We start from the raw sequence: 24,217 nt of genomic DNA on the forward strand, positions 1-24,217 counted from the left end.
AGCCTGAGCTCGCTCAAGCTCGGCTCGTTTACAGCCCTACTCCTGACAATGACACAACACTTCAAAGTTTGTTATCTGGCCCCGCTCCTAAAATTAGAGAAAGATGCAGGACTAAACTGGCTCGTCCCTAGCTACTTGTTTTCTGCATGCTTTAAATTTTTTAAATTTATTTGTATCTTTTGTTGGGGTAGTACTGTACTTGGTATAGTATGGGTATGGTGCATCTACTGGGCCCTCTTAAACAACTTTTATGTATCTTTTCTATTTCAATAAAATCAGCCCTTGGGCTTTTCAAAAAAAAATGTACATGCATATATGTACATACATATATGTATGCATAAAGCTATAGATAGATAGATAGATAGATATATGTATGCATAAAGCTATAGATAATGTACATACATATATGTATGCATAAAGCTATAGATGAAAAAAAACTTTGAATTTAAACTAGACAAAAAAGAACCTCAACATTTAAACCAAAACAAAAACAAACTAATTATATAAAAGGAAAAGAACATTGACTTTAATATATATATATATATATATATATATATATATATATACCTACACACACGACAAACACCACATGCAAATGCTTTTAAAAAGAGAAAATACAGAAAAATACTTGAGAGCCCAAAAAGCCAAAAATATCAAATCACGTAGCATCAAGCAGCTAGAGAGCGACCCAATTTTGCCATGCCTCTGTCTCTAGTTCTAGAAAAGGAGTCAACTAACAAATTGGTAAGATGAATGTCATTGTCAGTAGTAACCAATGTATCGCCCAATAAGTTCTTGAGCTCGAGTCGGCCTCCATTATTCTTCTTCCTCTTGGAATAGACCTGTCATTTCCCATCCGAAAACTGGCTCGTCTAATCAGTGGATTGATCTAAAGTGTGTCGGACATGTGTAGGATGTTGAACATTGAAAACAGCTACTTGTTGTAACAGCTGATCTTTTATTGGATTAAAAAAACACTTTTGTGTGTATTGGTATGTAAGTGGGTCTTCTTCAATAATAATGAGTGGTATAGACACGTTTTGATCAATACTTGTAGTATGGGGAGATGTTTCATGGAAGTCCAAAGTACATGCTCCAAACCAGCAGTTGGAATAGTGTTCAAAAGCATGAGCATCCAAGGGTAGAACTGCTTGTGCATAATGTTCTTCATCAGGAACAGCGTCAGTCAGATAAGCAGAGGTATACACGGTGTTGGAAAGAGAATTGGGTTGCACCTTCTCAGCAAGGATGGTAGGTGGCAAGACGTCCACCCCCAATTTAATATGAATAGATTTTTGAACAGGTTGCTTATCTTTAACAATATTCGGTCTTAGATGATGATACAAGCGATAGAAAATAGTAGAATTGTGGTCAAACATACTACAATGAGAGCAATAAGGAAAATGTGGTTCTATTCAACCTTTTGTCAATACCTGTTTTGATTGGTTCCAATTCATACATCATCCAGAGCTGGTTGAGTGATATCTCTCTCAACTAACACACAACCCACAGAGGGTCTGGTGACAGCAAGCATAGGACTATCAATTGAAAGACATACCGTAAGCAGTTGTTAAGGAGTAGAGAATTTCCAAGTTGAACAAGTGTATTTTTAACCCCGGAAACTTTATCCAAACAGAAATGATAGGGGACTCTGCCATTGGATCAAAATCGACAGTCCACATCAGGATTTTCATAGAACGATTGTCAGTCTTGATTACCTTGCGAGAAAAAATACGAGCGTTATCTGAATCGTGAGATAACTGAATAAGGATATGTCGGCCGTCAAGTAAGTCAATATTTCAACTACCCAATAGCTTTAGCATCAAAATCTTTCCGAATAATCTCAAGTTTTGGGGGCCATAAAGGAATTTTCCCACTAGAGTAAAATGCCAAGAAGACGCAAGAGTATTGGTTTCAACCTCAGAGAGAAAAAAAGCGGGTTTCCCAATTTTTTTATCAAGTTTTTTAATAAAAGTGTGATCACCACCACCTTCAAGAGCCTCGAGGAAGGATTGTGGAATGTTGCAGGACTTACCGATACCAAAACCAGGCTCTGAACCTGAAAGAGGGACACAAATACAATTACTAAAGCCACTGACAAGGGCAGTGGCATAGGAACGGAGTGTCGAGGCCATCTCCACAGGCAAGATGACCACGATCAGATTCTGGAGCGGCTTGGCGAGGCAATGCGAGCAGACTTCGAGCGCGTCAAACTGCGAGACGATGTGGTCTGTCAGGTAGGAAGGCGAATGCGAGCAGACAGGTGCGTCATCTGTTTAGAGACGACATGCGAAAAGGAAGTTGTTGTCGTCTTTGAGTAAGGCGAGCAGTCAAACGTCGCCAGGCTACATCATCGACTGAGAGAAAAGACCTGCGAGCGTACGTGAAATCGTCGTCATTGGTGACGATGCAGAAAAGGAGTGAAGCTGATAGTTTCAACGTCGGGAATCGCTATCGGGCGAAACCCTAGCAGAGCCCGCTGCCGATGTCATCATAATATATATATATTGAAAAAACTCAATAGCTAATATATTAATAAAGAAAAGATACATATAGGTTGTATGATAGGGCCCAAAAAAGCATCCTACTCACACGGTACAACACACACAAATGTCCCAAAAAAAGAAAAAATATATGTAAACCCAAAAAACCAAAACTACCAAAAGTCAATCCATACGATGCACGCATTCTCCAAAAAAAATCGCTCTAGGTATAAAGTAGGATCATAAGCTGCCATTCAATTTCAATCCTCCATTTCTTAATAAGTTTAAGTCGACAAAACTCAAGCATAGTGACAAATATATAGTAAATAAGCTTAAAAAGTGTAATCAAAGAATAACTGCTAACACATTTTCTCCATCTAATCAAACATACTTTTCTTATCGTGAAAGAATTAAATGCCCTTTTTAAAATTTTACAAAATTTATATATTTTTTTTTTATTTTAGCATGTTGCAATCAATGCCTTCAATAAGAAAATAAATAACTCGCAAAAATGTACAAGTACAAGCCTTTCTCCCACAAAGTGGGTCAGCTACAAGAATCATTTTTCTCCACTAAATCTTATTAAGAGTCATATTTTCATTTAATTCTAACAAATTAAAATCATTTTGTACACAACATGCCCAAGTCTTTTTAGGTCTACCTCTACCCTTCTAAACATAAGTTGAATCTAAAGCATCTACTCTCATAATTGGATCATCAGATGACCAACATTTAATGGGACCAAATCCTCTAAGACGACTATCTAATATTTTCTTCCATTGGAGCTACACTCACGGATACATTCATTTTGCATTTTGTCTCTAAATGTCAAGCCCCTCATCCATTTAAGCATTCTCATCTCAGCAACACTTAACTTAGTTTTATACTTCTCTTTAAAAGCTTAACATTTTGCATCATAAAGCATCGTAGGTCTCACCACCATCTCATAAAATTTTCCTTCAAGTCAAAGTGGCACTTTTCTATCACATAATAGACCCTATGCATTCCTCCATTGCAACCATCCATCTTGAATTCTACTAATAACATCCTCATCTATATCACCACCACTTCGAACAAAAGACCCAAGATATCTAAAACATTCACATCTTTTAATGATTCAATCAACCATTGTTACAATTTTGCCACTAGATCTACTACTACAACAATTACATTCCAAGTATTGAGTTTTAGATATACTCAAATGAAGAGCATTAGACTCTAATGTAGACCTCCATAATTTAAGTTTTCACTGCACTCTTTCTCTAGTTTTATCCACAACAAGGATAGCATCAGCGAAAAACAAACACCAAGGTACATCCTCCTGTAAATGTTCCGTAAGAGCATTCACAACTAAAGCAAAAAAGATATGGGCTTAAAGTCGATCCTTGATGTAATCCAACTGAAATAAAAAGTACTTGGTCAATCCTCCTCCTATTCGAACACAAGTAACAGCTCTAATATTCATATTTTTAATGACTTCAATACAAGTTAATTCAAAACCTTTCTTTTCAAGAACCTCCAAAAAACTTCTCTTGGAATCTTATCGTAAGATTTTTTTCTAAATCAATAAAAATCATATGTAGATCCTTCTTATTTTGTACTAGTCCATAAAACCTCTCAATAAATTTATAGCTGTCATAGTGGACTTGCCCAACATGGATCTAAACTGATTATGAGAAATCTTGGTATTGTGCCTTAACCTACGTTCAATTACTATCTCCCATAAATTTAGTGTATGGCAAATTAACTTAATTTCTCTATAATTTACACTCTTATGCATCCCTTTTAATCATAAAAAAGGGAACCAAAATACTCTTCCTCCACTCCTTAGGCATCTTTTCATTTTTTAAAATAATATTAAAAAATTTAGTAAGCCAATAAACTCTTAAATCTCCTAAATATTTCCACACATCAATTAGGATATCATCAGGTCCTGTTGATTTTCCTCTCTTGGTTTTCTTTAAAGCCTCCTCAACTTCCTTTTTACTAATTCAACGGTAAGAATAAGAATTTTTATTATTATTAAAGATATTAATATCATTGAGGTCGATTTTATTTTCAAAATCTCCATTGAAAAGATATCAAAATATATCATCTGCCTATGTCGAATATCTTTCTCTATGAAAAACACTGTTTGATTTTCATCTTTAATACACTTTACTTGAATTAAATATTTCTTTTCTTTTCCCTTTGTTTGACTAATTTATACATATATACTTCAGCCTATTAAGTATCATATTTATTAGAAAGATCACTAAAAAATAGAATTATTAGCATCACAAATTGTTCTCTTAAATTCCCTACGAGTCACCTTATATTTTTCTTAGTTATTTTGACTTATTACATTTAAATCAATTTTTATAACAAAATTCTTTATATTTTATCTCAACTTCACATTATTATCTCATCACCAACTATTTTTATTTATAGGCAATGACATACAAACCATCTGAAACTTGCTATTTGCAAAACAACAAACCTCTTTCATCCATTTTTCAAATTTTCACTCAAATATCATAATTCATGGTAAAACCCCAATTATTTTTTTTTTACTTTAATCAAATTCTCAATAGTTTGATCGTGGCGCGCATAGATATATCAGTTCGGTTGTTGAAATAAATCAACATGGTGGTTAATTTGTAAATATCAATATTTCAAGTGGTCTGTATATAATTATCACTTTTATTTATTAAGTTTTTTTTTTCATTCTTCAACTACATCTTTTGTCACTCTTTTAATATTTTTTATTACTTTATCCCACGTAGAATTGGATTCTTCATGAAAATCTCAAATTATAAAATCTTGAAGCTTATTTATAAAAATAATTTTATTTATCTTTTAGATGCCCATTTAATTTTATGACAATGTTTCATTGTGTATTTTTTATCTTCCAACTTCTCATCTTAAAATTCAGAATTGATGATCGATATTAGATACTTAAATTTTTACTTGGGATAACCTTACAAGCTTTACATTCTTGACGATCTCTTTTTCTCATAAGAAAATAATTAATTTGTGTTTTATTACATTCATTCTTATAAATAATCATATGCTCATCTCTTTTCTTAAATAAAATATTAACAATAACAAAATTATAAGCCAAAACAAAATCTAATATGGTTCTACTTCTTCAAAATCATATTTATGATGTAAAAAACATAAAATCTTAAAGGTTCGAAATCTCGAAATCATGTTTTCTGATAAACTCAAATCACATGCAAAGTGCGAACTCGATTCTTTACAAACAATCATTTAAAGTCGGCAAGGTCAAATGAAATGAAATAAAATGATCTAAAATACCCTGTTGATAACCTTACAAGCTTTACCATTTTTACGATCTTTTTTCCTCATAAGAAAATAATTAATTTATTTTTTATTAAATTCATTCTTATAAATAATAACATACTCATCTCTTTTCTTAAATAAGTATTAAGAATAATAAAATTATAAGCCAAAATAAAATCTAATATTGTTCTACTTCTTCAAAATCATATTTACGATGTACAATCATAAACTTTAATTCATAGTAAGTAAAATTATAAAACAGAAAATCTTAATGGTTCAACATCTCAAAATCATGTTTTCCGATAAACTCAAATCACATGCAAAGTGCAAACTTGATTCTTTACAAACAACCACTTAAAGTCGTCAAGGTCAAATGAAAAGAAATAAAATGATCGAAAATACCCCGTTGATATTCATGCCAACAGAAAAACTCAGTCGAGGGTTCTTAATTTCAATTTTATCTCGAATCCCGATACAATATTTTAGGATCAAGTAAAGATAAAAAAGTAGAAATTTGTCGAGCATACTAAATGTCAAATAAGCAGTTTGAGAATGTAATTCTATCTGAAATATAATAATTTAATTTTTTTTATGCTTCAAAAATAATGCAAATGCACCCAAATAGGCCAGACATCAACAAATACTCAAACAAGTGAGCAAATCGATTAAATCTAAAATTTGAAAATGCTTCACAGATTAACATGAAAAAAACCCAGATTATCCACATGTGAATCAACCATCATGTTAAATGCTCAAATATAATGTCTGAGAATATCATGCATGCTACCATAAGATGAATTCAAATTGTCAACATCAGTTCAAACAATGAGTTAAATGCTCAATCATAATATTAAAGAAAACTGCATAAATGAGCAAACTTACCCAAATGTGCTCTACTAATAAGCTAAATGTTCGAACCTAAGTTCTAAAAATATCACAAGTATAAGAAAATAAAGTGTTAAAATAGTCCCCCGACTATTTATATAGGATCAATTTAGCCCCAGAGTTTATAAAATTGCTAAATTAGTACTTGGATAGTCTTAAGGGGGGTTAAAAATAGGTCCCATTGAAGACTATTCTAACCAATATTACAAAAATTTGGATCATAAATTGACACTTATATAAAATCTGGGACTAAATTGCTCACTGCAAAGAGTCAAGGGCCCATTTTGGCACTTTCTCAAAAAAATACGTTAAATTCAAATTTAACTTGGCTCAAGAAACGTAAAAACACCTTAGAAAGATAAGGCTATTTCAAGAAAAATGTGTGTGATCTTTCCATTGAACTCAAACTAATCAACAAGTTGTAGTGCCCAATATTCTCAAATGATTCATCCAGTCGTGAGTCTTGCTCAGTTACTCCAAACCTTCTTAGAAATGATTCAATCAATGAAAGTCGACAAATCTACAAATAGAATGCTTGCCTTCAAATTAATAAATCAAATTGACATCATTACAAACTAAGACTTAAGACTCAAAGAAATTTTCAAATCATTTTTGCCTTGCTTATTATAAGCTCCTATTTAAAATACAAACCTTAAATCTTGAGACTGTAGAGTATTAATCAAGAGACCTGGTCCTCTGTATATGAGCTAGAGACCACGGAGTCTACAAGATGATAAACACACAAACCAACTTGAATCAGACAAAAACCATGGATTTGATCCTCTACAAGTACGTGGAGCTGAAAAAATCCAAAACAACTCAAATATATTGATGATGGTCATATTGACAAAAAATAGCAACAATGAGAGTCCTTCAAAAAAATTTCAATTATCAAAATAAATACTTCAAATATGTTATCCATATGAAAGCCATGTTAACAGAAGACCACACTTGGAGATTCAATTTTTAAAATGCTCTCAAATCTACAGATATAAGACTCTTAAGATATATTATAAATTTAAGAACAACAACAACAACAAGTCTTTAACCCACTAACTAGGGCGGCTATAAGAATCTTTTTTCTCCATTATGTCCTATTGTCATATTTTTCATATAATTCTTGTAAATTAAGATCATTTTTTACACAACATGCCCAAGTCCTTTTAGGTCTACCTCTACCTTTCTTAATATAAGAAAAATCTAAAACATCTACTCTCCTGACTGGATCATCAAATGATCAATGTTTATTGTGACCGAACCATATAAGATGACTTTCTCTAATTTTGTGTACCGACGGAGCTACACCAACCCCTTCACGGATATATTCAATTTTAATTAAGACTTAAGTTGACCTCCTTAATTTAAATTTTTCATGAACTATTTCCCTAGTCTTATCCACAAGAAAGATATCATCGCCGAAAAGCATAAATTGGCGTACATCCTCCTATAAATGTCCAATAAGAACATCCTAACTAAAGCAAAAATATATGAACATAAAATTGATCATTGGTGTAATCCAATTAAAATAGGAAAATACTTCGTCAATCCTCCTTCTGTTCGACCACACAAGTAATAGCTATAGATGCATAAGTTTAATGTCTTGAATAAAAGTTGTATCAGCACATTTCTTTTCAAGAACTCCCAAATAACTTCTTTTGGAATCTTAACATAAGCTTTACTAAATCAACAAAAATCATCTGTAAATCCTACTTACTCTCTCTGTACTTCTTCATCAAACTCTATATAAATGAATAGCTTCCATAGTAGACCTGCTCGACATAAACACAAACTACTTTTGAGAAAATATTTGTATCATGTTTCAAAAAGTTGACCGACACATGTCTTAAAATATGTTCAATTACTCCTCCCATAATTTTAGGGTCTCTTTGGGATCAGTTTCTGTTTTTATTTTTATTTTTTTTAGACTTTTTTTTTGGTTTTTTGTTTTGTTTCTAAAAAAACATGTTTGGTGCTGTTATAATTTATATGTTTTTAAAAATAAAAAATATAAAGCATTTTTGGTAGGGTTTTTTTTAAAAAAAAAAATTATATTTTTTACAAAACGGTTAGGTCCACGTACACTCCAGTATTAAGCTTTGCTGCTCAAAGCATATATGACATTTTTCTTGCTCCACCCAAAATGAAGCATTACCCATGGGCAGATGGACGAGCGACGGCAGGGGGTGGCTAAAATTTGCTGGCAGGGGTCGGCGACGGGTGTTGGCTGGAGGCAAGTGGACTAGCGGCAACGGTGGGTTGCTGCCATCTACTAGCGAGAGCAAGCGACAGGCGTTAGTTGGTTGGGGTTGGGGGGGGCGGGGGCTGCGAGATTCGTTATTTTCGGTGTTTTAAAAATAGACAAAAACATATTTTCGTTTTGAGTATTTTAAAAATAGAATTATTCCTCAAAAAAATAAACAATAAGATAAAGCAAAAAACATATAAGCAAACACTTTTTTTTTTCTTTTCAAAAATAAAAAAAAATAATCCCAAGCAACCCCTTAATGTGTGACACATTAATTTAATTCATCTATAAAGATATATTATAAATCTAAGAACATTCAAAAGAAATTTTACTAAATCTAAAGCAAAGATAAAAATTCATCCACCCTCCACAACATTTTGTTGAATGCAATAAATTTAAGAACAAGCTAAACTCATAAAGAGTCTTATATGAAACATGTTGCTACAATCACACTCAAAATATCGCATGTCAGGAAGGATGTAACTTGTCCTCTCAATCCACATGATTTTACTATAATACCACAAAAAAGTAATGGTTATGAAAAGAGCTCTATGATAGAATAATTTACTACAAAATGACACTATTATATTATAATCACGACCAAAACCAATGCTCATTAATGGCTCAGCCCCCTTGAGTTGTGAATTATATATTTCATTTACTAGACACAAAACCCTTCAAGGCCGACATAAGATATGCTCTTATACATACATTTACCTCATGTTTACAAGATCATCATGAATGATGCAACTCATGACTATTGAAAAGAATCCTTTTATTAAATTAAGTTGACTATTTCAGTTGATTAAGCAAAGGAAAGTCCAAGACAATCTGAAACAATTTAATTATGGAATTTTGATTGAGTTCATAATCATTTCAATTAATCACTTTAAGGACCTATTTGGAATCACTTTCAATTTTTTTTAGTTTATTTTGTTCTTTTTTTCTATTTACTATTTTTAGAAAACGTGTTTAGTGTTGTTATGATTTATATGTTTCTAAAAGTAAAAATATAAAACATGTTTGGTTGAGTATTTTTTATTTCTTTAATGAAAACTATATTTTTTTATAAAATGGTTGGGTCCACGTGACATTCTAGTATTAAGTTCTGCCGTCAATTACGCATATGATGTCTTCTTTGTTCTACCCAACACAAATCATTACCTGTGTCGGTAGTGTCAAACGGAGGGCAGGGGCAGACGGAAGGTGGCTGCAACGGCGGGTAGAGGCGACGGCAGGAAAAGACCAGGCACGCGGATGGCGGCGAGCGGTGGAGGCAAACGGCTGTCGGAGTAGGGGAGGGGGTAAGCGTTTATCGACTATGAGTGGCAGCTGGCGGAGGAGGCCGACAACTACGAAGGGTGGAGACAAGTGAATGGCAGCAGCGACGGCGTGTTGTGGCGGGTGACTTCCAGCAGAGGTCGGCGAGTAGCCGTGGCCGGCAGGCGGCGGCGGCCGGCGGGGGGTAGCTGCCAGCGAAGGTCGGTAATTGGTGACTGCTAGCGGGCGACGGGCATTTTTTGAAATCTTATTTATAGTATGTGTTTAGAGACGGGCTTGTTTAATGTGTTTTAAAAATAGTAAAAACATGCTTTATCTGTTTTGAATATTTTAAAAATAGATATGATATTTAAAAAAAAAACAGTTAAACAAACATTTTTTTCTGTTTGTTTCCTGTTTTTTATTTTCAAAAATAAAAAAAATAAAAATTGATCTCAAACAGCCCCTAAACAAATGGTGGTAATTTTTTTAATTTGAAATTAATTATTATTACTTACGCTATGTACTTGGCACCTTAACTACAACTGAAATTTCTCTCTTGCCATAAGGAGGGATAATTATCTATAGGAGCTTATGACTATGAGAAACCTAGAATCAGACCATCAAGACCTTAAAAATGAGAACAAAATCTATAGATTGTCTTATTTGCAATATAAACTGCCTTATAAAAATTTGACTCAAACTAGCACAAAAAAACTCTCTCAAAAAAGGACAAGGCATAAATTTTTTGAGCTCATAAAGATATTGATATTTTTTTTGGCTTGAATTAGTGAGAAGGTTGGCCTTGGAATGATTTGGGAAAGGCTAAAAAAATTATGACTTTGGATGGAGTGTGTAAGAAGTTTTTAACATTTACTACACATTTTAAATCCCTTGAGTACTGAACTATAGAGCCCACTTGATAGGATATAAAACTATTTGTTAGCTAAAGTTCGCCTAGAAAGAAATTCATACAAGTCAACAAGATCTCTTAGACAATGTAACACATGTCTCTTGACAAGGATCCCACAGTTAGGATGGGTCAACTACCTCTCATGAGTAAACAAACTAGAATTCATGACAACCTGATATGATGTAATCATGATATCTTGATCGAGTTCAAAATCACTTCCCCCACCATCCAATTTAAGCTAAAGGTGGTAGATTTTTACCCTAAATCAAAAAAAAAAAAATTACTACTATAGCACATTGTAGTTACTAACTAGTCTTAATCAAAAGTTCTCTCTTAAGATCGAGTGGGGTAATTAAATATAGTTATAAAAAATATGATATAATGTCATAAGTCCCTAGAAAATGATCGTGCAACATTAGGGTAATTACTTATGAAAAATTTAATCTACATTTTAAAATATTGACCCGGAAAAAAACATTTTTGAAGCTCTTAATCATATATCATGGATAGTGACAACATGATTATTTACCTTATCATTTTCTTAGGTTTAGCTTCCTTGTGAGTTCATACCACAAGACCTCTTAATCTCCCTTTTAGAGTGTGCTAGCACCATCACAGTGTCAAAAACTACCATTCTGTAAGAGTGTTTCCAGTTGTGCCCATCAACCCACCAAAATATGGTTCATGACATGTTTTACAAGGTTAGCATCATCTTTATACAGTCCCGTAAGATTTTCTGGTTATATAATTCATGCATCCAATGACAAGTCATCTTCTATGAAATTAAAATGATAGATTGGAGTTCATTGAGATGATTACATGATCTGGAGGTACAAAGAAATCTAAAGTTAACCTTTCTTGGAGAGTCAAACTCCTTTAAATATAAAGGTAACGTGAAGAAAGTTGTTGTTGCTCTTCAATGGCAGCTCAGATGTGACAAGTCCCCTTAAATATGGTGCATCTTAACGCAATGCTTTCCAAACCATTTTTGACACCAAGCAATTACCTTCCTCGTGTTTGTCTTCCAAGGTAGCTTGCTTTATCAATGCTCCTAACAGACTCTAGTTAATGTGTTATTTAATAGTAGGGACAAAAGCCATAAAAAAAGTAAGAGTTGGTGGGTTGCCAAGACAACTATGCTGGCAAGCAGGCTGATTTAGCACCCCAGTTTTTGTCATTTAGGTAAGTTGGTTGCTGAAGATCTTCTGTAATTTTTTTTTCCCTTCAGTAAGCTTAAGTTCTATCTAAGAATAACGACAAGAAAGAAAATAGCATGTTTCCTTCTCTTGACATGAGTACAAGTAGGAAAAATTAATTTAAGGTGGACATGGATATCAATATTGCAGTAACAAAAGTCCTGACAGCAATTTTTTAAGGAATAGCCGGTCAAAAAAAAAAAATTGGAAAAAAATTTTGGAAAAAAATTTAGGAGCCTTAAAATTTAGGAGCCTTGCAACATAAAGTATATGACGCATCTAATAAGAAGTTAGCTTTATATTAAAATGTTGCTAAGTGATGAGATCTCAGACCTTCTCGAAGGATTCAAGTTTCTCTTTTAGTTCACCCAGCTCATTCTTTAAAGCAAAATGACATTCCTTCTCACTGCAATATGCTGATTCAAGCTCCTCTACTCTGTCAATGTGTACAAATTTTTGAAATCAATCGGAATTATAATATTCCTTTCATGCATATATTTTGTTCCATTTATTATAATTTCTCTATTTGATCACAGTGAAAAGCATCACCATTGTGTCTGATTGTATTAGAAGTTGATATATGATAGTTCATAATTATTGTTTAACAATAATCTCTTTGTTCCCTTAGTGCATGCTATTTGCTCCGTCTAATATATTTCTTCAATCAGTCAATAGCAAAACATCATCAATTACTTCTCAAGGAACTCAACCAGGTCTTTTACAAAATGTGAGACTATAATAACCCCTCTAAATACTCCGGAACCATTTTGATCCTTTGAACAACAATACCTTTCCTCGGAAATTCTTAATTTCTCTGACATAGCTTCCACCAAATCCTTGGCCTTCAAAGACTGAAAAGTTGAAATAAATTACAATGCAAATAAAAAGCAGAACAGTCTGACTGTTTTCATAAAATTAGATGACAATAAAATAAGATTTATAACCTCCATTAAGGAGTGGTCGCGTTCTGAAAATGCAGCAGCAACGCAGCCCTGGAAGAACTTCAGCTGGTCTTCCGCTTCCTTATTCTACAAGATATCGGACAGCTAAAACCTGGGTAACTATATTAACAAATGATGCCAGGTAGCGAAATTACAAAACACCAGGAAAATTATATAAAACTCAAGAAAAAACAGATCAAACAATAAATACTCGAATTTTTGAGTTGAATACTCAAGACATTGAAGTATCCAATCCTCAAGGAGGCCTAAATAAGTGCTGCAAGAAGTCTTCGTAACTAAAATAATCTCAAAGCCAATGATGAAGCTTCATTCACGAGTTCATGTTTGTAAGAAAATTAAACCTAAATTAAAAATGAAATCATTGTTTGTTCGTAGTGCATTTTAAACTAATTTAAAATTGAAAACAATAACGAAATTCGGTCATAAATCATAAAGGACCCATAAGAGTTTGAAAATGAGTTTGGTTTAGCCATTGTTTTAAACTCTACAGTTTTGGTCAATAAGAATTGTTTCTACCTAAAAAAAAAACTGATGTTGTTGCATCCTTCCTCCTAGGTCGGGAAGAACCATGTTTTGAAGGGTAAAAATGGTTTGATTTCTCTAGAAGGTCAAAGGATCGATAAAGCATGAATTGGAGGAACAATGAAAACTTTTGAAAGAAAATGATCTCCATGTTGTCAAAATATATGCAACATTTCAGATTTGACAAACAGAAGCACCAATAGAAGTAATAAACGCGCAGATTAACTTTCAAACTCCAACTATAGAAGCAACAAGTTTTAACGGCCTAATGACAGTCCCCATTCATATATAAGAGTTGCATCATCGAAAGGATAACAAATACTAACGATAAAAGAAAGCACACACGAACACATTTGATCGTTTCTGACTATAACTAAAATAAGGCCTTTTTGATTCTCGTAGATAAAACCAAATATATGGAACCTAGATCTCATACCGGAGTAAACCCAAACTACAATAGAAAAAATAAATATTATTACTGAAATTAAATACACGGTAACGACCATGCACACTTGAAAGGGAAATTAATACCAACATGATACAGACTCCCACTGAGGCTCGGTCTCTAAGTGGTGGAGATCGGCTAGGTGGTCGGGAAGCGGAAGTAGGTGGCTAAAATGAGTTGTGGTGATTGGGACAACAAAAGAAGGGTTTGGAATTGTGTTGGCAACGAAGCAGGGGGTTGGGACAACGAGGAGCAGCTAAGTAGAAGGGTTGTGGACTGCGGGGCGGCAGAGGATTGTTGTCCGGTGCGGGAGTAGCAGTAAGATAGGCTGCAAGTCAAGCGGCAACAAATCGGAATGATGGGTAGAGAATGGAAAAACTACATACTTGATGTTTTCTAGATGGCAGCAGCGAGGGTCGGTGACTGCGAGTAATGAGGGAAGGTTAGGAAAGGATGGAGGTGGTTGTGTGGGATGACAATGAGACGGGAAAGGGAGGTTGCAAAGCAGGAACAGGATAAAATAGCCAAAAAAAAGTTGTTTTGGGCGGTTGCAGCATGGGAGGGGCGGTTGGGAGCGGTGTAACAGGATGCGAAAGGGGATAGGGGAAGATGATTATCACCTAGAGAGAGAGACACAACCGAAACACCATCTTATCCCTTGGATAAAGTCCTCGAAGGGAAAAAAAAAAGAGCGCCGGATGATGTCCAAACCAAACTCTTGCCAAAAACTTTCTTCTAAACTCTAATACAACACATACATAGAAAAAGACTATAAATGAATGAAAGAAAAGGAGAAAACTAGCTAAAATTAGAAAGGAAGCCAAAAAAGGGACGCTCAATTCGGCCTTCACGCGACCACAAGAGCCGCGGTTTACTCCCACGTCTTGCTAGTGAGTGGGAGACGCTCTCGTCAGTCTCCATGGTTTGGGGAGCTTCAATTTCATCCATTGATACTTCTCTCTCCTCATAGTATGGATTCAGATCAAGCATGTTGCAAGTAGTATTATTGTTGAAATTCAGAATAATGCAGAATAAAGCGCAATATATTCATTGATACAAAATGGGGTATAAATATCCCTTACATGAATCCTAGAATAGAAAAGATAATAAGAAGGAAATAAAATGAAATGAAAGATATATGACATAAAATCTCTAATTAATCAATTCATATTAATTATTTTAGAGATAAAGAAAACAATATAAAATAAGAAAGCCTAAAATAGAAAAACGAATAAATTTAATACAAGGAAAAAAACCTAAAATAAGAAAGAAAATAAAATTATATTAGGAAATAAATCTAATCATCATAATTTTCAATAAGAATAAATTATTTTTTAATATAACTTTTAACACTTCCTCTAAAATTAAAACATAGTTGAAACTCCTGTTCAACTTGGATTTGAAAACACCAAACAAAGAACAAGGGAGATCTCATGAAGTAGAACTTAAATTCTCCCTCCTATACTACAATTATCTTTGACTGCAATTCCTGCAGTGTCTGTAGGTGGGCAGAAGGCTTTTACAGGCAATGCTACAGAAGAGTTTGCAGGAAAGTAGACAGCCTGTATTTGTCTTTAACTGCAGTTCCTGCAGTGTCTGTAGGCAAGCGAAAGGCTCCAACAGGGAAATTCGCAGGGAAGCAGACAAATTAAAGGAAAAACTTATTTTTAATTAATTGTGATTGTCTTTGAATGCAGTTCTTGCAGTGACTGTAGGTAAACGGAAGGCTTCTTTAGGACATAATGCATGAGAGTTTGAAGAGAAGTAGACAATCTACAAGATATAACCTGCAATGAAAAAGGGAAAAAAGAAAAAAAAGAAAGATCCGGTGGAGGTCGCAGAAAAGGCTTCGGAGGAGGTGTTGTTGCATAAAAGATTTCAAAGAAGGGTCTACTGCAAGAAAGGCTACAGACGAAGGTCTGCTACAGGAAAAAGCTCTGGTAGGCCTAATACAGAAAATAGCTCCGAATGAAGGCCTGTTGTAGGAAATTCTCTGAAGTGATTGTTGCAGGAAAAAGTCCACAAGAGTGCCTGCTGCAGAAAAAATTTCGGTGAAGAACCGTTACAAAAAAAAGGACTTGCATGGACTTTGTGGGCAGTAGGGAAGAAAATAAGGACCCTCACCAACATACCAATGCACAAAGGCACACTTCGAATAAATAAGCTCAAACTTATGATCAATGCGAGAGATCACCTATGCAATCTTAGTGGAGTTAGATATCATGCAAACTGCCCTCTACACCTTGGTATGGTCACCACCAGGAACAACAGGAGGCTAGAAATTAATGCCACACTTAAAGCCAGTCAGGTACCAGTCAACAGCCTAGATGGTGCGCTTGGTCTTGATGATGGTAACAGCGACACTCACATCCTTGGGCACCACATCTCCTCGATACATGAGACAATAAGCTGTCAATCAGGAAGAACGAAAATCATGCAGCTGAATTAGGAGTTTTTTTTAATTAGGAGTTTTCCTATTTAAATTATTTCTAATGTCTTTATTAAGATTTATTTCTCATTTAGCTGAAAAATTAGATTAGAAATATATATTATTAAGTTATTTAAAAAATATTATGCAATTTATTTTGTACCTAAAATAGATTGTAAGATTATTATTTAATGAAATGAAAGCAAAGAGAAAAGGCATCGAGCCTATTCAGATTTCAGCATATTTTCCTAAAAACTTTGACATAGTATCAGAGCCAAATGTTTGACCTAACCACCGGTAGTCTTTGGAGGACCGTCGAGACTCCCTTTCCGCTGACCTTTTTTGCGGGAAGGTAGGAACTATTTCTTTGCCTTTGATTTGCCCATCTAAGGATTTTCGTCCGCTGTGACAACTTCGTCCTCCTTCGATTTGCCTTCTTTTATCTCTCGCTTCTGGTTTTGTCTCCCGCGTTTGATTCCAGGTGCACTCTGTGATCCTATCCATTAACATTTGTTGTCTTGTCTGTAATCTGGCAATCAATTATCTCAACTGCGATTCAAGTTTCATCCGCAATCTGCGATCTTGTTCACTTTGTTCTCTTCGTCCGCTTCGGATCTCCTTCGCTAGCCATCATTACTTCTGTGGCATCTTCAAGTCTCATCCGCTTCGAATCTCCTTCAAATGTCAAATATTAGGTTTCGGCATTCACGACTTCGGCACTCTAGGACTTCGGCACTCTCGACTTCGGCACTCACTGCTTAAAGATTTTTTGTCCCGACAATGTTATCAGTTCCTTATTGGTAAATTGACGTTTCTTGATCAGTCAGCATCAATTTGAGGGGGTGTTAATCAGAAAGGACGGAAATCAGGTAGCTAAATTAGAAGTTTTCTATAGCTTCGACACTCTCGGGCTTCGGCACTCTCGACTTCTACACTCACTACTTAAGGATTTTTGTCCCGACAATGTTATCAGTTCCTTATTGGTAAATTGATGTTTCTTGATCAGTCAGCATCAATTTGAGGGGGTGTTAATCAGAAAGGACGGAAATCAGGTAGCTAAATTAGAAGTTTTCTATAATTAGGAGCTTCCTTATTTAAATTATTTCTAATGTCTTTATTATGATTTATTTTCCTTTTAGCTGAATATTTAGATCAGAAATATATATTATTAAGTTACCTAAAATAGATTATGCACTTTATTATGTATCTAAAATAGATTGTAAGATTATTATTTAATTGAATGAAAGCAAAGGGAAAAGGCATCGAGCCTATTCATAGTTCAGCGTTTTTTCCTCGAAACTTTGACATAAGCCATGTACTTGCCATGGAGGGGATCATACTTGGCCATCATGGAGAATGGCTGAAAGGCACAGTTGGTGATTTCAGCAACAGAGAGTTGCCTATGATACTTTCTCATCTGAGATAACAGAAGCACAGGATGAAATCATGAAGCGGATCTGCTGATATGGAACAAGGTTAGTTTGGAGCGAATCTGCTGGCATGGAACAAGGTTAGTCTGGAGCTCAGTCACATCCACGTTCAGTGCGCCGTCAAACCTAAGGAGGGAGATGAGGAATGAAATCACCAATCCTAGGATGCCATTAGTCGCATTCATCGCGGCACTGTGGTTGAACAAGGCTCTAAACTCGACAAATCCAAATAAATAGCCAGTAAACATCACCACCACAGCATGCAGGCCAAAGCCTATCTGATTTTGATAGGAAGAAAAGAGTTATGTTCCTACCTTCCTTGGAGCGCGTCCTTCACAAGTTCATTGTATTCCCTCCTCTCCATCATATCTACAAGCCTCCTTAGTCTCTCCTTTAACTCCTCACGCTTTTCTTTAGGTTTGGGATTCTGAACTAGAGCAAATGGCGGTTATGGAGGGTCTCGCGCTAACTCGGAGAGTGGACATGACAAAGAGGCGGGACCGATGAAACTTTGACAAGACAGATAAGAGGCAAGATCTCAGAGCTCACCAGGGAGGTGTTGTTCGTCATCCATGAGGCAAGAAGGAACGCTTGAATTGTCTCATTGTTCTGCACAGCTAGCCCAGTGATTGTTGAGCCGATGACGGGAGAATTTGGCCCTTCGACAATCCATAAAGAAGACAGGTTCCACTTCCCTGAATACAATGAGGTCGAAGGGAACTAGACAGCTTGCGTTGATTAATCGGGAGGGCTGCTCATAGGGAATAATTAATGTGGGGACAGTTCTGGGACAACAAATAGGATTGGGGAGAGAAAGCGTCCCTCCCTTTCTACAGGGATGGTGGCAGGAAAGGAGTTTGGCAGCTCTGGAGGGAGGGTCAGTGGCCAGGTTATAAAATTTGGCTCTGATACCATATTGAAATTCAGAATAATACAAAATAAAGTAGAATATATTCATTGATATGAACGAAAATATAAATAACCCTTACATGAATCCTAGAATAGGAAAGATAATAAAAAAAGAAATAATATGAAAGAAAAGATATATCACCTAAAGTCTCCAATTAATCAATTCATATTAAACAGTTGGAGATAAAGAAAACAGCACAAAATAGGAAAGAGAATAAAGTCAATCCTAGAAAATAAACCTAAAATATAAAAAGAAATAAAATTATATTAGGAAATAAATAATCCTCAAAACTTTCAATAAGAATAAATTATTGGGCAAAATCTAAAGATAAGTCGACTCTCTTTCACAACAATGTTTTAGATATAAGAAAATTATAGCACCCTTCTGTTCGCCCTCTCTTCCTTCACTATAGATAAGCCGATCAGTTCTGACAGCAATGTTTTATTGGGTGAAATCTACCTTCTTGGCTTCTTGATCCTTCCACCTCATCTCCCTTTTTTTTGGCTACCCGACTCCTCATTTCCTCTTCTTTGGTTCTTCATTCCTCTTTCGATTGATTGTTTCATCTCTAATTTCTTCGGCCATCAGACCCTCTAAATTCGTCTCCACTTTGCCCAACTCTTTGCTTCCACTTCTTCAATTTTCTAGTATCCTCTTCCCTGGCTACAGAAACAGAACATTAAACATCCCGTATGATCATCAATTGGTGGGTATATTGTTAAACTGATTTTACTATGCATAGGACTTCATATGGTCTTCCAAAAGTAACTCAAAATCTTCTTACCTATGATATGTTGGGTCTCCCTCAGTAGAAGCAACTCAGGAAGCAACCAATATATTTAAAAAGTACGAATTTCTCTTATATGGGTTATCGTGTCTCTGGTGTTGGTTCCCCGAACTCATGGGCCTTTTGAACATCCAATGTCATTTATGTTGATGCTCCTTTCAACTCTTGTCAGACGGTAGTTTGAGACACCACAATCTCATACTCTCCATGAACGTCCATTACCTTGGACTTACTCCCTTATCAAACAACAATTATTTCAGTTTGAGTCACTTGCGACTCTTCTTCATCAGTTGAAAATTGAGAATCCATTCTAAAATCTTTATCCTCTCCTGGATCATTAGGTATTAATTCAATTGATCTCTCATCAATCAAAGAGATCATTATCCTAGTTATGCAATCTAATTAAATATGTCCAAATCTGTCGCACTTGAAACACTTCATGGCTAAGACGAATTTGGGAATGTGGTTAGGTTTCATCTGTTCTCCACCCTGGACTAGTGTCTCTTTAGGCAGTCAACTTGGATGTCCCCTGGGTGTACTCTGGCTATACGATCCTAAGATTAAACTTTGTTGTAAAATGTAGTGGTCGCCTAGCGATGAGGTCTCTCCACTTTTGAAGTTGGGGTTTGAACATCCGATCTATAGTGAGTTTGTAGGAAATGGTGCAACATCTCTTGTTTCACCTTGGACCAGATAGTAATTTTACTCTTCCCTTCCCGTTGTCGAAGAACCTTTAAGTCTGCCCACCACTGAGATGCATTCTTCCCTAACTGGCTAGAGGCTAGTTTCACAATTTCATCCAACGGGACGTCCTAACACTCAAAAACACATTCTAAGGTCCAAAGTCGCTCGATGATCTTGTCTAGATCCATGTAGATGTCAAAATATAACAAATTCACATTTATTTCAAAATTCTGACTTCACCAATTGGGAGATGCTCCTGCGTCACGATCATTATGAGCAATTGTGTGAAGAACGAATTGAGCTTCCTTTTTTGTTTTCTTTCCAATCTTAGTCAGTTTTTTCTTTTCCTTTCATTCATTTCTGGTCTTTTTTCTATATACGTTCGTGACGCATGAGCATCTCCCAATTTGATTGAAATTGATTGACCATGTTCAAAGCAGAGGTATAAATACCCATTACAAGATATACTAGTGAAGAAACAAATAAAAATTGAATAAAGTAAAAAAATAAAGAATATAAAAGCAGATAAAAGTAATTAACACAGAATTTTGCATTTATAAATCTTCTAATATTCTAATAATGTAATAATCTCACTCAAGTTGAAGCATAGATGTTAGTCATGTTCAACTTGGAATTGAGCTCGTCGAATGGTGGCCAGTAGATCGCACAAACAAAACACAAATTTCCCCAAACACGAGTTTTTTTTTCAATAAAGTGATGGTCAATCTCAACATATTTGGTACAATCATGTTGGATAGGGAGTGGGCAATGTTTATGACAGCCTAGTTATCATAGAACAACTATAGGGGAGCGGAGACTATTATAAGTAGTTTGTGGAGCATGATGCGTAACCAGAGAGCTTCACAAATTCCTAAGAACATGGATCGAAATTCGGCTTTCGCACTGCTCCGAGCAACTACAGACTACTTACTCTCCCACGTAACCAGGTTTCCGCATACAAATGAACTAGAGGTAGATCGTCGGTCATGGACAGAACCGACACAATCTGCGTCTGTGTAAACTGCAATAGAACAAGAGGTGTGCTGGGAAAAATACAAACATGAGTCTGATGTCCCCTTTAAATAGTGAAGAATCCAATAAACAGCTTCAAGGTGGTGCTCATAGGAATCATGCATGAATTGACCGACTATCCCAACTATGTGACATGTCGGGAAGTGTATGGGCAAGGTAGATGAGTTTCTTGTTTACAGGAACTGCATTAAGAACATGAAGTTTTTCATTTGAAACCATCAGAACAGCTACTGGTTTGTACAGGAGATAATAGTTATTTGTCAAAAATTTAATCACATATTTCGCAGTGACAGACAAATACCCTGAGATGACCGAGCAACTTGCATGCCTAAAAAGTACTGAAGAGATCCCAAGTCATTCATTTCAGAATAAGCAGCAAGCATGCCTTTCAAAGACTCCATTGTTGATAGATCATCACCTGTCAGAACAATATTATCAACACAGACAATAAAGATAACTACTTAGCCGCTGGAGGAATGTTCGAAGATGAGAGTGTGATCTGAGTGAGTCTGAGTAAATCCATGTCCTATCACCATCTTCGTGATTTTCTCAAACCATGTCGGTAGCTATTGCTTCAATCCATAAAGAGATTTTCGCAGTCTACATGCTTGCCCCTAAGAAACAGTGGAGTCAAAGCTTGAAAGAAAAGTCATGTATATCTCCTCTATAAGATGGTCTTTTGAAAACACATTATTAACATCAAGCAGAAATAGGGTCAATACAGGTTCGCTGCAATGGATACGAGGACCGGAATGGTGTTTAATTTAGCAACCGGAGTAAATGTCTTATTATAGTCAATTTTGTATGTTTGTGAGTATCCATTGGCGACCAACTGCACCTTGTTACATTCAAAGAATGCCTCAGATTTAAATTTGATGCTAAAAATTCATCGGCATCTCGTTAATTTCTTGCCCCGAGGAAGATAAAAAATGTCCAAAGTATGATTCCGCTGAAGAACATTCATCTCCTGCATAACAGCAGCTTTCCAGATTGGATCTGCTAAGGCAGCCTCAATAGCAGATGGCACTTGATGGTTGGTTGGGGCCTTAACAAATGCTCTGTAGGTCGGTGATAATCTATGAAGAGAGACAGTTTGTCATTGGATAGAAAGAGCCAGTTTGATAGCATACCTTACTGGAGGAAGTGACTTTCTCATTTGAAGTAGGTTCTCATTTGAAGTAGGAGCAGTGTTGGGAATGTCATCGGGAGAGGATTTAGGGTCCAGTAAGGGGTTAGCAAGCAGCAGAATAAGTAAATTAGAATGAGTGTGACGAGTGTAGACACGAAAAGTGTAGGACGTGCCAGTGAAACTAAAGGGGAAGAGAACTCCTTGGTGTTAGAAGAAGTGGGTGTAACCACTGAAACAGAGGTTTTCTCGATGGTAGGTGATGTGGGGACAACATACATAGGAGTAGGGTAAGGAACAGTGTCCAAGAACCCTAGCTCCCCCTCACTGGAGGACCATTTAGGAAAGGAATACTTTAAAAAAAGAGACATCAACACTTACAAAGACCTTATTTGTGATAGATTAGAGTCAAGGCATCGATGCCCCTTTTGTGTGGCGGGGTATCCGAGAAAAACAAATTTTATGGACCTGGAATCAAGTTTACTCCAACCTGGGATCGTGTTCCGAAGAAAAGGTGAGCACCCAAAAATTTAGGGATCTAAAGTGGAGAAGACCCGATTGTTATGAAAGCAAGATCATGAGACGGCTAAATGGGCTACGAAAGTTATGAGTTATTGAGAGAACTCTAATTATGAGATAAGTAGTGATAAAAATGACATCATTACAGAAACATTTTGGGACATTATAGTGCATATAATTGAGTGGGTAATATCAAAGAGATGTCGATTTTTTCTCTCGATTACCCCATTTTGTTGAGAAATATCGGTAGACGAGCTATGGAGGATGTCCTTACTTACCGAAAATTCTTCCAATATAGAATTAAACAGTTCACGACCATTGCCAGTTTGAATAAATTGAATAGAAATTTTGAATTGAGTTAAAATGAAGATGTGAAAATTTTTTAAAATGGCAAGAGTTCCCGATTTATCATTTAAAATATAGACATGGATCATCCGAGTGTGGACATCAATCAAAGTAAGGAGCTACTGTTTATTGATGTAGCTAGGAGTGCGAGAGAATCCTCATATGTCACTATAAATAAAAGAGAAAAAAATGGAAGATGTGTAATTAAGGCGCCGATAAAGAACACGATGTTTAGCTAACTGACAGATTTCACATTTGAAATTAGAATATTTTTTATTAGTAAACATTAACAGATACAATTGTTAACTGACAGGTATCACATTTGAAATTAGAATGATTTTTATCAGTAAACATCAACGAATACAATTTTTTAAATACTGAAAACTAAGATGACCCAAGCAACAGTGTAACAACATAATAGGACATTCAGTGGACTGAGGTAAACTGCAACTACTTGGTGGAGTCTCCTTGTTCCTGAGATTTTTCTCTTGATGTGTAACAACATAATAGGTGGAGTCTCCTTGTTCCTGAGATTTTTCTCTTGAAAGACATAGAGTTCGCCAACCCGCTTAGCAGTTCCAATCATTCTCCCGTAAGAGTAGTATGTTGGAAGGGTTTGAGAGCTTCCAGTCATGTGGTCCGTGACACCTGAATCAATGATTCATAGACTGGGAGCAAAAGAAGTGTGTACCATATGATTAGTAGATTGACGAACGCGGGAAGTCGATGATCCAGAAGGGAGAGGTTGATTAATCAAGCT

The 24,217-nt window shown here is 35.5% G+C and overlaps 1 protein-coding gene across 5 annotated transcripts in view; it reads right to left on the bottom strand.

Moving 5' to 3' along the window:
* LOC110027241 (ankycorbin) overlaps window positions 1-24,217 on the bottom strand; it is a 125,752-nt gene that overhangs the window by 74,000 nt on the left and 27,535 nt on the right. For all 5 annotated transcript variants that reach the window (XM_020728582.1, XM_020728581.1, XM_020728585.1 and 2 more), the window contains 3 exons: window positions 13,212-13,295; window positions 13,057-13,118; window positions 12,601-12,703 (listed from right to left, as the gene is read on the bottom strand). In XM_020728582.1, coding sequence (XP_020584241.1) covers window positions 12,601-12,703; window positions 13,057-13,118; window positions 13,212-13,295 — 249 coding nt within the window. The remainder of the gene's footprint in view (window positions 1-12,600; window positions 12,704-13,056; window positions 13,119-13,211; window positions 13,296-24,217) is intronic.

This window comes from Phalaenopsis equestris, unplaced genomic scaffold (genome assembly GCF_001263595.1).
Source record: "Phalaenopsis equestris unplaced genomic scaffold, ASM126359v1 Scaffold000421, whole genome shotgun sequence".
In the NCBI taxonomy this organism is placed as follows: domain Eukaryota; kingdom Viridiplantae; phylum Streptophyta; class Magnoliopsida; order Asparagales; family Orchidaceae; genus Phalaenopsis; species Phalaenopsis equestris.